At 34.7% G+C, this 14,180-nt stretch overlaps 1 protein-coding gene across 1 annotated transcript in view; it reads left to right on the top strand.

Annotated features, from left to right (window-relative positions):
- The window catches only part of LOC110108589 (aspartic proteinase-like protein 2), a 47,065-nt gene extending 41,493 nt beyond the window's left edge, over nucleotides 1–5,572 (top strand). The window contains exons 9-10 of the mRNA XM_020839282.2: nucleotides 4,371–4,442; nucleotides 5,096–5,572. Of these exons, the coding sequence (XP_020694941.1) occupies nucleotides 4,371–4,442; nucleotides 5,096–5,244 (221 nt within the window). The 3' untranslated portion in view covers nucleotides 5,245–5,572. The remainder of the gene's footprint in view (nucleotides 1–4,370; nucleotides 4,443–5,095) is intronic.
- The last annotated feature ends 8,608 nt before the right edge of the window (nucleotides 5,573–14,180 follow it).

Raw genomic sequence — 14,180 nt, 5'->3', positions numbered from 1 at the left:
GGGGTTATACCTTCGGGGCCGGTGGACCGGCGGTCGTCGATGAAGGCTCGGGGACCGAGGCGGGAGAAAAATGTTCTTTTATTATTAATCTTAATTAATTTCAATTAATAATAATTAAATTTAATTAATTATAATTAATTATAATTAATGATGATTAATTAAAAATAACATAATTAATTATGATTTAATTAATCATAATTAATTAGAAGTTATTTTTAATTAATTACAATTAAAAATAATTAGATTATAATTAACCTAATTAATTAAGATTAATTTCAATTAATTAAAATTAATATAAATATTTTTTTTTTATTGACGGATTTACGGGATTCAACCGAAGATGCGCTCGGAAGGCAGAAAGTTACCTTCACAAACGGCGAGCTCCCGTTCTTGCTTTGGATCAAAATGTCGTGGTTCCGGTCCGACTGGAAGGGAAAGTCGGCGAAGGGGCTAAGTCGAACAGCCCTGAAGGAGCTGAAGAAGCCGTAGAAAGGGAGAAAGTTGCCTCTGCAGCCAGCGAGCTCCCGCCCGTTGCTTCCGATCAAAATGCAGTAACTTCCGATCCTTCAGGAAAGGGAAGTCGTCGAAGGAGCCTCGTTGAACAGTCACGGAGGAGCTGAAGAAGAGGCGCCAAAGGGAGAAAGTTAACTTCACAGCGAGCTCCCGTTGTTAGCTCCGATCAAAATGCAGTAACTTCCGATCCTTCAGGAAAGGGAAGTCGTCGAAGGAGCGGCGTCGAATAGCTACACAGGAGTCGGAGAGCGAGAGAGGGATCGCGTGCGTGAGAGAGGAGATCGGGAGAGAGCTCGGGGTTCGGGAGAAGAGAGCCAGCGCGAATGGGAGCTCGGTCTCATTTTAACGCCGAGATCAATTGTGCGTGAAAGAGACGTCGATCTGCCAGCGACGTGAGAGGAAGTCGTGTGCGACGTGTTTCGGCAGAGGGCAGGTGAGATTTGATTTTTGTTTCTTTTCTTTTCTTTTTTTGTTACACAGCAGGTCAACACGTGACTATTTGCGAGTTCAATCAACTCGGTCAACATTTTCAGGTGTTGCATCCACAATGCATTGAGGAATGGACAATCACAGTCCTTGCATTAGAGCATCCTAGGTGGCGGCTAGCTCTAAGTCAACTTCAAGTATTTCCTTCTAGAATTTCACAATGAAGCTGCAAAGAGACTCTCCTGTCTCCTGAAGCATCTTGAGGAAGGCTTGCGAGTTCTTTTAAGGCTTCTGACACTTTTAAATTGTGTGACAAACATCCTTTTGAACGTCACAAATGAGGTGATTACCCTTATGGGTAAGTGAGTGAACCACTATAGTGCTGACTCTTTAAAGGTGACGAAGAGTAGCTGACATTTGAAAGCTTCATCGATGTCAAGCAACGACGTCGTTGGTTCAAATTAGCAACATTGTCAGCAAGGTCAATTCTTCCCCTGTAAGACTCTAGGCTGGACATTTTAAACATTGGAGGTGGCCTCACCTCCATTATCACCCTGGAGAAAGTGTTAGTTTGGGTTTTGTTCTCACTTGTTGGGGAGGAGGATTGTACTCTTCGTCTGGTGGCGGTGCAAGTCGGATCTGGTTGGGTGTCGAAGTGAGTGCGAGTCTTCTACGACGAATGGTTAAGTCCTTTATCTCCATGAGGTCGCGACTATTAGTATAGTTTGGGGCATTCATGTTCATTGATAGCTATGGGTTATGTTCTTCTTCTTGTGTGCATGTATTTTGATTACCGGCATCAATCCATAGTTTATCGTATCTTTGGAGATCTTGGATCCAAATTTGTTCATGGATGATAGCCAACCTTTGCTAGACAAGAACTTGAGAACTTTGAGTATGGAAAAAGAAAGGAGAATGTTAAGGAAATCTGAGAGAAAAACTAAGAAAATCTAAGTTTTAAGAATTCTCTAGCAGATCAATGATGCTCCAGAAAGATCCATAATATTCTTATTAACCCTTTTGTTATGTTGATATGAGGGCTACAGGAAAAACTACATAAAAGGATAAAACAATACATCATTAATTGCGACCCATTTCAAACTATGTAGGATGCATGTCAAGGTCTGATAGGTTTCCACGTGGTTCTCTGATTCTGACCTAATCCTCTGTTTCTAGGTGTGTCCCTAGGTGAGTAGCGAGTTTTTTTGGGCATGGTGGCAAGTCTCTGGGTGTAGTTCTTAGGTTGTAAGTGTGAAGGCTGGGTCATTTTGGGTCATGACAATTGTGAGCTGAGAGTTGGCTAGGTTTTCAACCTCTTGAGATGCTCATTCCTCATATCTAGTATTAGCGATGCTAGTAGAGGTCTAAACAAGTTAAGTCGAGCTTGAGTCACCCCAGGTTCGAGCTTGAGCTTGATTAATTAATCAAGTTTGTGTTTGAGCTCGAGCTTTATTTGAGCCCTCTTTTACCATAAAAGAGAAAATGATTATGATTCATGTAATTATTATAATAAAATGATAAAAAGAATGAAAAACAACAACACATCAAGCCTTTATCCCACTACGTGGCGTCGGCTACATGAATCTTTTTTCTCCATTGTGTCATGTTAAGAGTCATTCTCATTTAAATCTAATAAATAAAGGTCATTTCTATTATTTTCTAACCAAATCTTTTTAGGTCTACCTTTACCTTTCTTAAAATAAGCCAAATCTAATACATCTATTTTCCTAACTAGGTCATCAGAAGGCTGCCGTTTTATGTGATCAAGCTATCTAACGCGACTCTCTCTAATCTTATCTTCTACTGGAGTTACTCCAACCTTTTCACGTATATGTTCATTTTGTATCTTCTCTCTAAGAGTAGAGCCACTCATCCATCTGAGTATTCTCATCTCTGCAACACTTAACTTAATATTATACTTCTCTTTTTAATGGCCAACATTCTACAACATAAAGCATTGCAGGTCTCGCCACCATCTAATAGAATTTTTCCTGAAGTTTGAGGGAATTTTTCTATCACACAATAAACCCGATGCATTTCTCCACTTCAACCATACAACATTAATTCTACTAATAATATCCCCATCTATTTCACCATCACTCTGAACAATAGGCTCAAGATATCTAAAATGTGTACACTTATTAATAACTTGATCGCCCAAGTCACAATTCTCCCACTAGATCTATTACTACTAAAATTTTAATCCATATATTCAGTTTTAGGTATGCTCAAATGAAAACCTTTAGACTCTAAGGTTGATCTCCATCATTCAAGCTTACTTTCAACTCCCTCTCTAGTCTTATCAACAAGAGGAATATCATAAGCAAAAAGCATACACCAGGGTACAACCTCTTGCGAATGTCTAGTGAGAACATCCATGACTAAAGCAAAAAGATGTGGGCTTAAGGTTGATCCTTGACATAATCCAATTGAAATAGGAAAATACTTGGTCAAACCACTTTGTGTTTGAACACAAGTAACAACTCTTGCATATATATCCTTAATGACTTGAATATGAGCATTATTAACCCCATTCTTTTCTAGAACTCACCAAAGCACTTCTCTTAGAACTTTATCATATGCTTTCTCTAAATTAATAAATATCATATGTAGATCCTTCTTATTCTCTTTATATTTCTCCATCAAACCTCTCAATAAATGTATAGCTTCCATAGCAGACGTACCCGACATGAATCCAAATTGATTTTGAGAAACATTAGTATCACGCCACAACTTATGCTCCATAATTCTTTCCCATAATTTTAAAGTATAACACATTAACTTAATAAAAAAACTCACTTAATATAAGTAAAATATAATTTTAAAATATTTTTAATAACTTGTATGCTAATGAATCTAGTCAGGACTGGCACAAATTTTACTCATAAGTTATTTAACGAGTCAAGCTCAAGACGGCTCACGAGTTTGACTTAACTCACAACCCTATTCCACAGCTTGCTGATTTAAGTGGATGGGTAGCTTTGGGAGGGTGATCTATGCTGAGGAGAGGAGTCCTTAGGAGGGATCTCTACAAGTTCCTTGTAACTCATGTGGGGATGACTTTTTGACTTGATCAACCTAGGTTAGTTGCGCTTCTCAACATAGCGAGTTCCTATAGGAAGCAATGTGACTACTTTGACGAAACTCTTATCACCAGAATCTATTACGTTTGAGTTCTTCTATCCGAACTTGTTAGGTGCCTGTGAAACTCATACATGCACATATACGTGTATACATTTATAATTTTAACTTCATGTTCTGTGCTTCTCGCTTATTTTTATATATTTTTGTAGGTCTTAATGTTCATCATCTTTTAAATAATACTTTCCCACGTTTGTATTGTATAGTGCTTGATGTACAATTTGGCTATATCTTTGATGATCAAATACGTTTGTTCTTATTCCCAAATTTGTATGGATTTTATTTTGCAGATATGGTCTTGTCAAACAAATTATTTGTTTATGATCTTGAGAATCAAGTTGTTGGCTGGACTGAATATAACTGTAAGTATTATGGTAACCAATTGAATTCTTTCAAATGCCATCATGATCAGTTTCTAGGAACTCTGCATCTATTACTGGAAAGTAATAAACCCTAATGTTGCTCAGAACTACTAGAAACGAAACCACTTGGTTGATTTTACTTCTAACCAATGTTTGAGCATCCTCAACAGATTTTATGTGGTTAAGAGGGTACAACAACATTTGCATTATAAAACCTATTGCCTTTCCAAGTGTAGCTGAACTCTCCTGCACTAAACATATTATATTTAACACATTTGTATATATATATATTTTTTTGACAACTCTATTTTTAGGACATAATTTTGTCAGTATGCATTTTGTTGTTAAAACAGCACATGCTCAACTTCAGAAGATAATGATTTTTTTTACATTCATTGATAAATCATTAGAAGAAAAGGCATACAAGTCACTGTTTGATGAGAAATTATTCAGTGTGGAAGCCGGACTCAGAACGTCGTTCGGAGACCAACCAGAATGCGTCACGTCAGCAGTACCGAGCTGCGGTCTCGGTACCGAGCAAAGGGTAATGTGACACATTCTGGTTGGTCTCCGAATGACGTTTGATATGCGCACAGAATAATTAATCCTATTTGATATACTATTCAACTTTATTTCTTCCTGGTTTATTACAGGCTCATCAAGCATCAAGATTCAAGATGACATCTCGACAGCCTTTTACGCAGTCGATGCTCACAATTTATCCTTCGCTGGTAGATTGGAGATCGAAGGATTCATCACTTTCCTAATGGCAGCTTACTTGTTATTTAATTTCTTCCTTTGAACCATCAGAGAGAGAAAAGATCAATAACACCATTTCTCTCTCAAGCTTGTTTATTATTTTCTAAAAGCAATTTGTTTGAGGCCTTGCTCAGAAGAAATTGGGTGTTCAGATGGCAAAGCTTTGCTGCAGCAGGCCTTACTAATTTGTGAAGAGACGCAAATTATACCAATTATACTTTTGACGATGGATTTTTAAAGAAGAGATGCTGTTTTAATTCTTCCTTGCCTGAGCAGAAGAAGCTTTGAAGGTACATCTACTAAGATTATTTCTATTCCTAATAGTATGTACTCAGTTATGAGGTTTCAATTGTATTATTTCTATTGGCAAAGCCTTTTGTAAACATTTTTTTTTTGTTTTAATATAGTAAGTTTCATTTACAGTAGTTTTTTTTTTTTTTAATTTAGTTTAAAAGTTAGCTAATATCTGCAATGGATTTATGATTTTGGTGGTTAGCCTAAGATTAGTTTTAAAAATTATATTTGGCATCAGATAGGTTTTATTGAGTCTCATCTCATGTGTTTATGATAATGCTTCAAAGTTTTTTTTTTATTTATTGAAGTAATATTTTATTTACCCGCAAATTAAAAAAAAAAAAGAAAAAAAAAACTTTATTTCTGATTTTTTGAATGAGTGAATTATTACTATTATTATCATTATCACGATATTTTGATTTTGCTTACATTGAAAGACATGCAATGCAAAAATCTTCGTTGCAATGAGCCTCTCTTTTGAAGTTTGTGATCATGAGCACTATACTTGTAAAAGTAATGTATTAATCAATGTAAATATATTGATAGTTTTGCTTGTAATGATAGATTTTAAGTGGAGGCATTAGAACAAAACTAAATCAATTATTTTAATTCTAATTCTCATAAATTCTCCTAATATGCTTGTTGGTTTGTAGAATATTTGCGGCATTAGAGAGGTAAAGAGCTTAATGTCTTTACTTTGCACACAAATAGGGAAAGAGGGAGGGGTGCAAGAATTGTAAGACATAATGTTTACGTGAAGAACTTCAAAAAGGGAGAAAAGCTATTGGACCTGACCTAGTTGAAATAAATATACTAGTGCTTGTTTTTTTATTGCAAATGATGTTATTTCCTCGAGGGAAGGTGTTGACTTATTGCACATCATATAGAACATATTATATAGGTAGGGTTGAGAGCTATTCTCAAGACAATGTTGTGTTGTATATTTAGTTGATATGATTGTAATTGGGTGAGGTCGGATGGATTGTAGTTGTCAGACCACCATTGCTAGATGATGGTGGTTGGTTGGAGGGACCGTAGTTGATGGACGATGGTGTTAGGAGGGATCGTACTTGGCGAGCGATAATGGTATGAGGGATCGTAGTCGACGGGTACTGGTGGTCGGAGGGATAGTAGTTAGTGGGTGATAATGGTCGGAGGGATCGAAGTCGGTGGATGATGGTGATCGGATGAACCGAAGTTGACGGGTGACCATGGTCAGAGGGATTGTAGTGAACGGGTGACGACGGTCGGAGGGATTGTAGTTGGCGGGCGATAGTGGGCTAACGGGCGGTGGTTTGACGATGATTGGTGGATTGATGGTGGTCAACATAAGTTTGTTGGCGGTGGTGCTTTGGTAGAACTCTAGGATCCTTGAAGCCTCAGTGCTTTCTCCAATCTCCAGTCAAAAACCCCCTCAGGAAGAGAGCATGAGCATATTTATATATTTCTGTGAGTGGTATACGTCGTAAATATGGAGAAGATTTATGACAAAATTGAAGTGGTCAATCGGACGAGTCATATCAATTCCCTCAATCATAGACATTCATCAAGCATTTGAGTGCCATAATGATGACAAAATTCGACGATCTTGGGCTCGTTGGCGTCTCGTCGAGCCGCTCGATTCACTTATAAACATGTTATATTTGGATATCATTTGATCATTCTATTTATGCTTTGAAGTTTTTGACAATGCTTTAGTCCCTCAATTTGGGCCCAATGAAATTGAAGTTCGGATGGTCCCAAATTTAATTTTGAAAGTTGCCAACTCATATATGCTTCAAGATTCGTGTCTAATCAAGATGATTTTTGGTGATGTATCAATGTTTTAAATGAAGTTTTTTGGCAATCAATCTAATATTTTTATTACTTAGTTAAATTTAATTTAGTTTTTGTTTCGTAGGTTTTCTTAAAGAAATGTTGTGCTTTCTATTTGACAACCTTAAATTTTTTTGTGATGTGCTGCACTAAATGATTTTAAAATTTAATGTGATTACGCATAGGCGTCTAAGTGAGCCTGAGTTGGTATGAACTTAACTTATTAATGAGTTAATGACATGAGCTTATAGAGACCTAAGTTCAAGCTCGAGCCTATACTCAAGTTTGAATATTATACAAACTTGAGCTTGAGCTTAGCTTAGTTCAGCTTGTGAGTTTGTTGAGCCGCTCATTTAAATTAAACTATAATTTAAAATTAATTTAAGAATAACAATACAAAATATATAATAAATATTTTTAATTATTTATTGAGTTGAGCTTGAACTTTTCAAATGAGTTTGAGTAATCGAGTCGAGCTCGAGCTTAATAAATTTTGAACGAGCTTAGTTCAAGCTTAGTAAATGAGCTCAAGTTAAGCTTGAGTTTGAGCTAAGCAAGAATTGAATGAATTTAGCTCAATTAGGCAGATATTTGACTTGTTTACCTTCCTCATTGCTTATAACCCTCACTCTCAATTTATCAAAATACCTTTTGTAGGATAAGAATTAAATGCCATAACATTATTGGATTAAATTTAATTAAATAAAAAATAATAATTTAACTTACGATTGATTTTACATAATTTTTTCAATTTGAAACATATTAAATCACATCAGTATGAAATCAAATTAAGAGTGATAATCTAATTTCCTCATCCTAATATTTTATTGAGGATCCAATTAGCTACCATTAATTATTTGAGATTGTTGGAATTATTCAACTAAAAAAAATAATTTATTGATGTGGATCACATCAAAACGTTTTCCTCGTGTAGTCTGTTGCTTGTTAAAAAAATTCAGCACAATGTATATTAGTTTATGAAGCCTAAGCGAATGATTTGCACATAAATAAAAAATAAATAAAATTGGGCATATAAGTTAAAGATAATTTTAAGGTGAACAATTTAAAAAAGAAAAAAAAAATCATATATGAAACTTAGGTTTCGTTTGGGAAGGCTTTTTATTGCTTCTTAAAATAATTTTTTAGTACAAAAAATTAATTTTTGTATTAAAAAAGCTGATTTAAGAAGCAGTAAGAAAATTATCCCAAACAAAACTTTATAGTCGTACTAATGTAACTCTTACCGTGTTAGAGATGGATCGATTGCAAAATAAAAATTTAGTTGGTGTGGAGCTATCTCGACTCTCGAATAGTGGTTGTCGATGACGACATCGATGGTTTAAGATAAGTAGGTGATGAATATGGGATTATTGGGAGGATGAGAGCATCCAAGTCAATTTCTAAGAGAAGTTGGCCAATGAATGAGAATGGGTGTTGTCATTGGCTGTAGATCATAACATAATTGTCAATTTTAACAATATTTTGAATTTCTTGTTAATGAATTTGAATCACTGCTTTCTCTTTTGTAGGACAAAGGGATAAAAATAATGCTACATGAGCTAACATTAAAACTTTGTTAGGGTACTATTTCGCAAGTATTTCTTCTTATTGGCCTCTCTTTCCCACGGCCTCCCTTCGTTGGAGATCTTCTCGTAGGTTTCGTTTGAGACGGCTTTCTTGCTGCTTCTTGAAGCAGCTTTTTAGTACAAAAATTAATTTTTTTTTTATCAAAAAACTGCTTCAATAAGTAATAAAAAAGCAGTCCCAAACGAAACTTCAATCCCTTTCATTAAGAAACTTTTCTCTTTCATCCATTGGTTTAGATTAGAGGCCACTTTTTTCTTTTTTTGCTCCTTAAAGTCACCACCTCCATCTTCAATGACCATCCCATTCAACATGATTCTTATTGCTAATCTTCACAATTCTTATTGCTAATCTTATATATATACATATATAGAATTTCCTTAAATTAATTCATAAGCTGATTAAACTATTGGGCTGTTCGGTTGCCTAGAAAGAAACGTTGAGTAAAAGGAGTATTTTGAAATTATTTGGATGTGTGTAAAAGAAATACATGATATTATTATTATCATTTTTGTTTGAAGTAAAGTGAATGTAATGTTAAGACTAAAAATGATAGTGGTAGGTGGTCGACATTGGCGGTGGCGAGGCTTGTGGCTGGCAGTTGACCAGCTGCGGGTAGTTAACCTACGATTGTGGTAGTCGTTGGCTACGGCTAGCGGCGGGCATCCAACGGTGGTGGTGGTTGATGGCTGGTGGTGTCTCGAGGTGGTGGTAGTCGGTGACTGGGGCTGAGAGGTGGTGGTTAGCAACGGTCAATGATGATAGGTTGGTGGTGGCGGTCAGCGGCGAGCTGGCGGCGGTTATGGGTAGAGGTAGTATGCCTTAGTGGCGGAGCCAAAAACTTTATTCATGGGGGACCTAAATTAAACACTACAGGAAAATCATCCATTACCGACGAAATTTTCCGACGACTTTCCAAAGGTTTGCGGTTAATTTTCCGGCAGTTTTCCTACGATCAATTTTCTGGCGGTTTGTCATATCATCTAGAATTTTAGAATACATTTAAATAGTTTCATTTGACGTCTTATTACTGGAGCCAAGAGTTGTAAGATAAAAAATAATAATGAAAATAACATAGAGAGGAGCGAAAGGGAAACCGAAAGCCGTGGTCGTGGTCGTGAGTTGTGAGAGATGAGCAAAGAAGAAAATGAAGCATATCGTTTGGGTCGAGAGAATGCAAACCATTTGGGAGCGGTTTCTGTTTGATCCTGTGATATGATATTATAGCCAGAGAAAAAAAAATTTATAAGAAAGTTATTGTGAAAATTAGTAGGAAATTTATTCCGAGCAAAGCCTAAAGTATATTCTTGCATGTTAAATCATAGAATTATTAGGTCTTGTTTTTTTTATGAAAATAATGCTAATTTTCTTATGTAAATTGATCCTGCACACTTAAATTTGCTTTAAAATAAGTACAACACATAAAAAAATCAATTAAAATATATATTACACATATCTCAAAATAAATACAATACTTTTAAGATCTATTTTGACAAAAAAATTGATCAATATTATGTATATATTTTTATGAATATATTACATTCAGTAAAAATCGTGACTAAATAATTATAGTTTGTACCTCAAAATATTTTTTAATCATATTTTTGAAGTATATTTTCATATAAATCAAAATTTTTATTTTAAAAAATAAACCCAAAAGAAGTAGAAGCCCACAAACCTAACGCCTGGTTTAGGTTCATGCTTCTATAACTGTGTCAAAAAGGTTGACAAATTCTGACCAATTACTTGCACATACAATCTATACCATCTGCTCACGTTACAATTTACGTTATATAAGTAGACACGCAATATAAAGTATAAACACAAAGTTGTAAGGAAAAATATAGTAATAATACTAATAAATAAATAAATTATTATAATTATTATTTTTTAATATTTATCACTGAAGATTGATATTTTGTTCTATTTTTTGTAAAATATATGATTAAAATATTTAGGCTTCATTTGGGACTGCTTAGAAAGCCGTCCAAAAAGAAGTATGAGGCTTCGTTTGGGACGGCTTTCTTTATGTTTTTTAAAGTGCTTTTTTAGTACAAATTTTTTTAATTTTGTATTAGAAAGTTATTTTAAGAAGCAATAAGAAAGCCGTTCCAAATGAAGCCTTAGAATACGGCTTCGTTTGGGACGGCTTTCTTATTGCTTCCTAAAGCATCTTTCTTGTTCAAAAATTTTAATTTTTTACTAAAAAAATGCTTTAGAAAGTAGTAAAAAAGCCATTCCAAACTATTACTTCTTAAAGCAACTTTTTAGTACAAAAAATTTAATTTTTTTACTAAAAAACTATTTTAAGAAACAGTAAGAAAATCGACCCAAACAAAACCTTAATCACACTAAACAGTCACATTTTTTTTAGAAATGTGAATGTATAAAAATTATAAAAAGAAGCAAAAAATTAATATTAGCCACACTTTTTGAATAATTAGTACATAGAGTTTGAAATTTCAGCAATGTTTTCCTTTTGAAATATACCAAAATTGTAAGCCAATAAACTATGAAGAAATGAGCATTTTGTATTTATATAAATTTCAAATATAAGCATAGTTCCAAAAACAGCTAAGAACATCTATCTGGCCAAAGCTGTCATTAAATTCTGCTTATTAACATTTTATTTTTTTATTATATATATATATATATATATATATATATATATATATATTTTAAAGGAGTTAATCAAGGTAGAGGCAGTGGCTCGTGATTGAGTATATATTATATATATATATATATTTTAAAGGAGTTAATCAAGGTAGAGGCAGTGGCTCGTGATTGAGGAGCATTTTTTAAAGATATATTTTATCTTACAAAGTATGACATCAAATTTTTATTTGAAAAAAAAGGTTGATTTAAAATTGTCTAGGGAGTGAAGTCTAGATTAGGGCTGTCAATATTTGACACGACACGAAAATTCAACTCAAACTCGACCCGAAAATTTCGGATTTGACACAACCTGTTTTCAAATTGGGTCGGAGTCGGGTTCAATAAAATGATCTGGTTCGAATTCCGGGTTGGGTCCGAGTTAACCCACCGACCCGACTTCTGACCCGTTTCGACCCACACATTTTAATATCAGGCGACACGAATGCGAGCGGGATTAATTAGGGCTGGACTGGTTGTTGCTTCGTAGCGGTTCGCATCCGCTTCAGACTCTCGGCCCTCTCCTCTCCTTCGCTACTTCATTTAGGGTTTCCATTTTATCTCTTCGGATCGCCTCAGATCTCTAGCTCTATCAACATTTTCCTCTTGTCTCCTTCTTTGGCATATTGTTGGTCTGAGGTGTTCATTGTGTACATCTCCTTTGGCTCAACCCGAACACTTACATCACTCGTTGTTTGTATCTCTTATCTTTTTTCTCCTTTTAGAAGCTTGATCTACGAGTATATTTGGGTATTTCGTGTCGAAGAAATGTTTCCGAAGTGCCATATGAAATTTTCGGGTTTAGGGTTTGTCCGATTTGTTGTTGTCTTTCTATTTTGCTATTATCTCGAATATTATCTTGGGTGGTTTGAAAATATGGAAAAGTTTGGCATGCATTTCTGGCTTGGCATGCATTCGGGTTTGGGGTTGTTTCTGTCTAAATTTTTGAGGACTTGCTCTTCAGTTAGTAATGGTTTGAGAGGGATTTTTCTGTTGAGTTATTGCTTTTGCTGATTATGTACACTATTTGTCCGAATTTTTGAGGACTTGCTGTTATGTATACTATTTGTCAGAATTGTTGTTGAGTTTAGGGTATTGGCAGTTATGCACTTATGATGTTATTATTGTTATAATAATTAATTTAGTGTTTTAGTTATATACATGTACTATTTTTTCTAAAATATACATGACTATATGTTATGTCTGAATTGTTATGTTGGAAAAGTTATTTTTTTGGCATATGACGATGAAGTTAATGATTTAAGGTCTCAATGGGTATTTTTTCAACAAGACATTTAATGAATAGTTTAGAATTAGCATTGTTCACTATTGTATGTGTTATCTGGTTTACTGGGTTGTGCTGCCCTAGGATGATGTCTTCATTTTCTGGTTTTCTAGGTTGTATTGCTTGGGTTGCTGTCTTGGTTTCCCTGGGATGCTATCTTGGTTGCTTGGGTTGCTGTCTTGGTTTCCCTGAGATGCTGTGTTAGTTTTCTGTTTTATCTTGGTTATTTATTTCATGCCAATTATAAGAACCCTTCTAAACTGATTGTGAAGTCATTTAGGAAAAATAAAATATTATTTTCTACTATATTTGTGGGTTTGTGCACTGTTCGGGTTGATTGTTTTTTCTACTATGTTGGCTTCTATGAGTTGTTGTCTTGGTTTCCCTGGGTTGCTGAATTTATTTCCTGGATTGGTTAGTATGGGTTGTTGTCTTGGTTTCCCTTGGTTGCTATCTTGGTTGCCTGTGTTACTGGCTTGGTTTCCTATTTCTTATTGCATATGTTCAAATGCTGGGTTATTTATGAAAGTATTGAAAGTTGATTTGCAATGATAAATACTCTTCTAAACTGATTGTGAAGTCATTTAGGGGAAAAAATGGTTTTCTGCTATGTTGGCCTCGTTTCCCTCGGTTGCTGGCTCGGTTTACCTGGGTTGTTGTCTTGGTTACCCTCGGTTGTTGTCTTAGTTGTCTATTATTCACTTGCCAATCATGGTTTCATTTTTGAATCTTTTGCTGCCTAGGTTGGTTTCCTGTTACTTGCGGTATCCGTACAAATGCTGGGTTGGTTCCGAAAGCATTGAAAGTTGAGTAGCAATGATGAGTACTCTTCTAAACTGATTGTGAAGTCAATTGGGGGAAAAAGATATTGCAACCAGGTGACATTTGTGTTATCTTCTAATCAAATAGATACTAAGAATAAAATACAAAATGCTGCCTTGGATGGCAACATCGCAAGTCTGCAACCATAAAAAATTGTATTGTTGACTCACATTTCATTATATGATGAATTATTGGAAGGTTAATCTGAGCTTTCAACTAATTCATGGATTTATAATTATATTATTTTAAATGTTTATATTTTTACCAGTTAGCGTAAATCTCCATGAAGGCATGCAAAAGACTTATGGTCTTCAGAGTTCTAAGTTCTTCAAACAGTCAAAATTATATTTGTAAATTATAATTAACAACTTTTTATTTTGTAATTTGTGAAATTATTTTTATGTAATTTATTTGTTCATTTAATATTTATGAATTATTATGTATAATTTGACTATTTATAATTTTGTATAAATTGTAAGTTTCTAAAAAAATAAAATTTTCCTTGGTTTGTTATCTTGGTTAGTCTT

This window comes from Dendrobium catenatum, unplaced genomic scaffold (genome assembly GCF_001605985.2).
Source record: "Dendrobium catenatum unplaced genomic scaffold, ASM160598v2 fragScaff_scaffold_923, whole genome shotgun sequence".
In the NCBI taxonomy this organism is placed as follows: Eukaryota; Viridiplantae; Streptophyta; class Magnoliopsida; order Asparagales; family Orchidaceae; genus Dendrobium; species Dendrobium catenatum.
The sequence above is the reverse complement of the archived record's forward strand: the minus strand, read 5'-3'. Positions and strand labels throughout refer to the sequence as shown.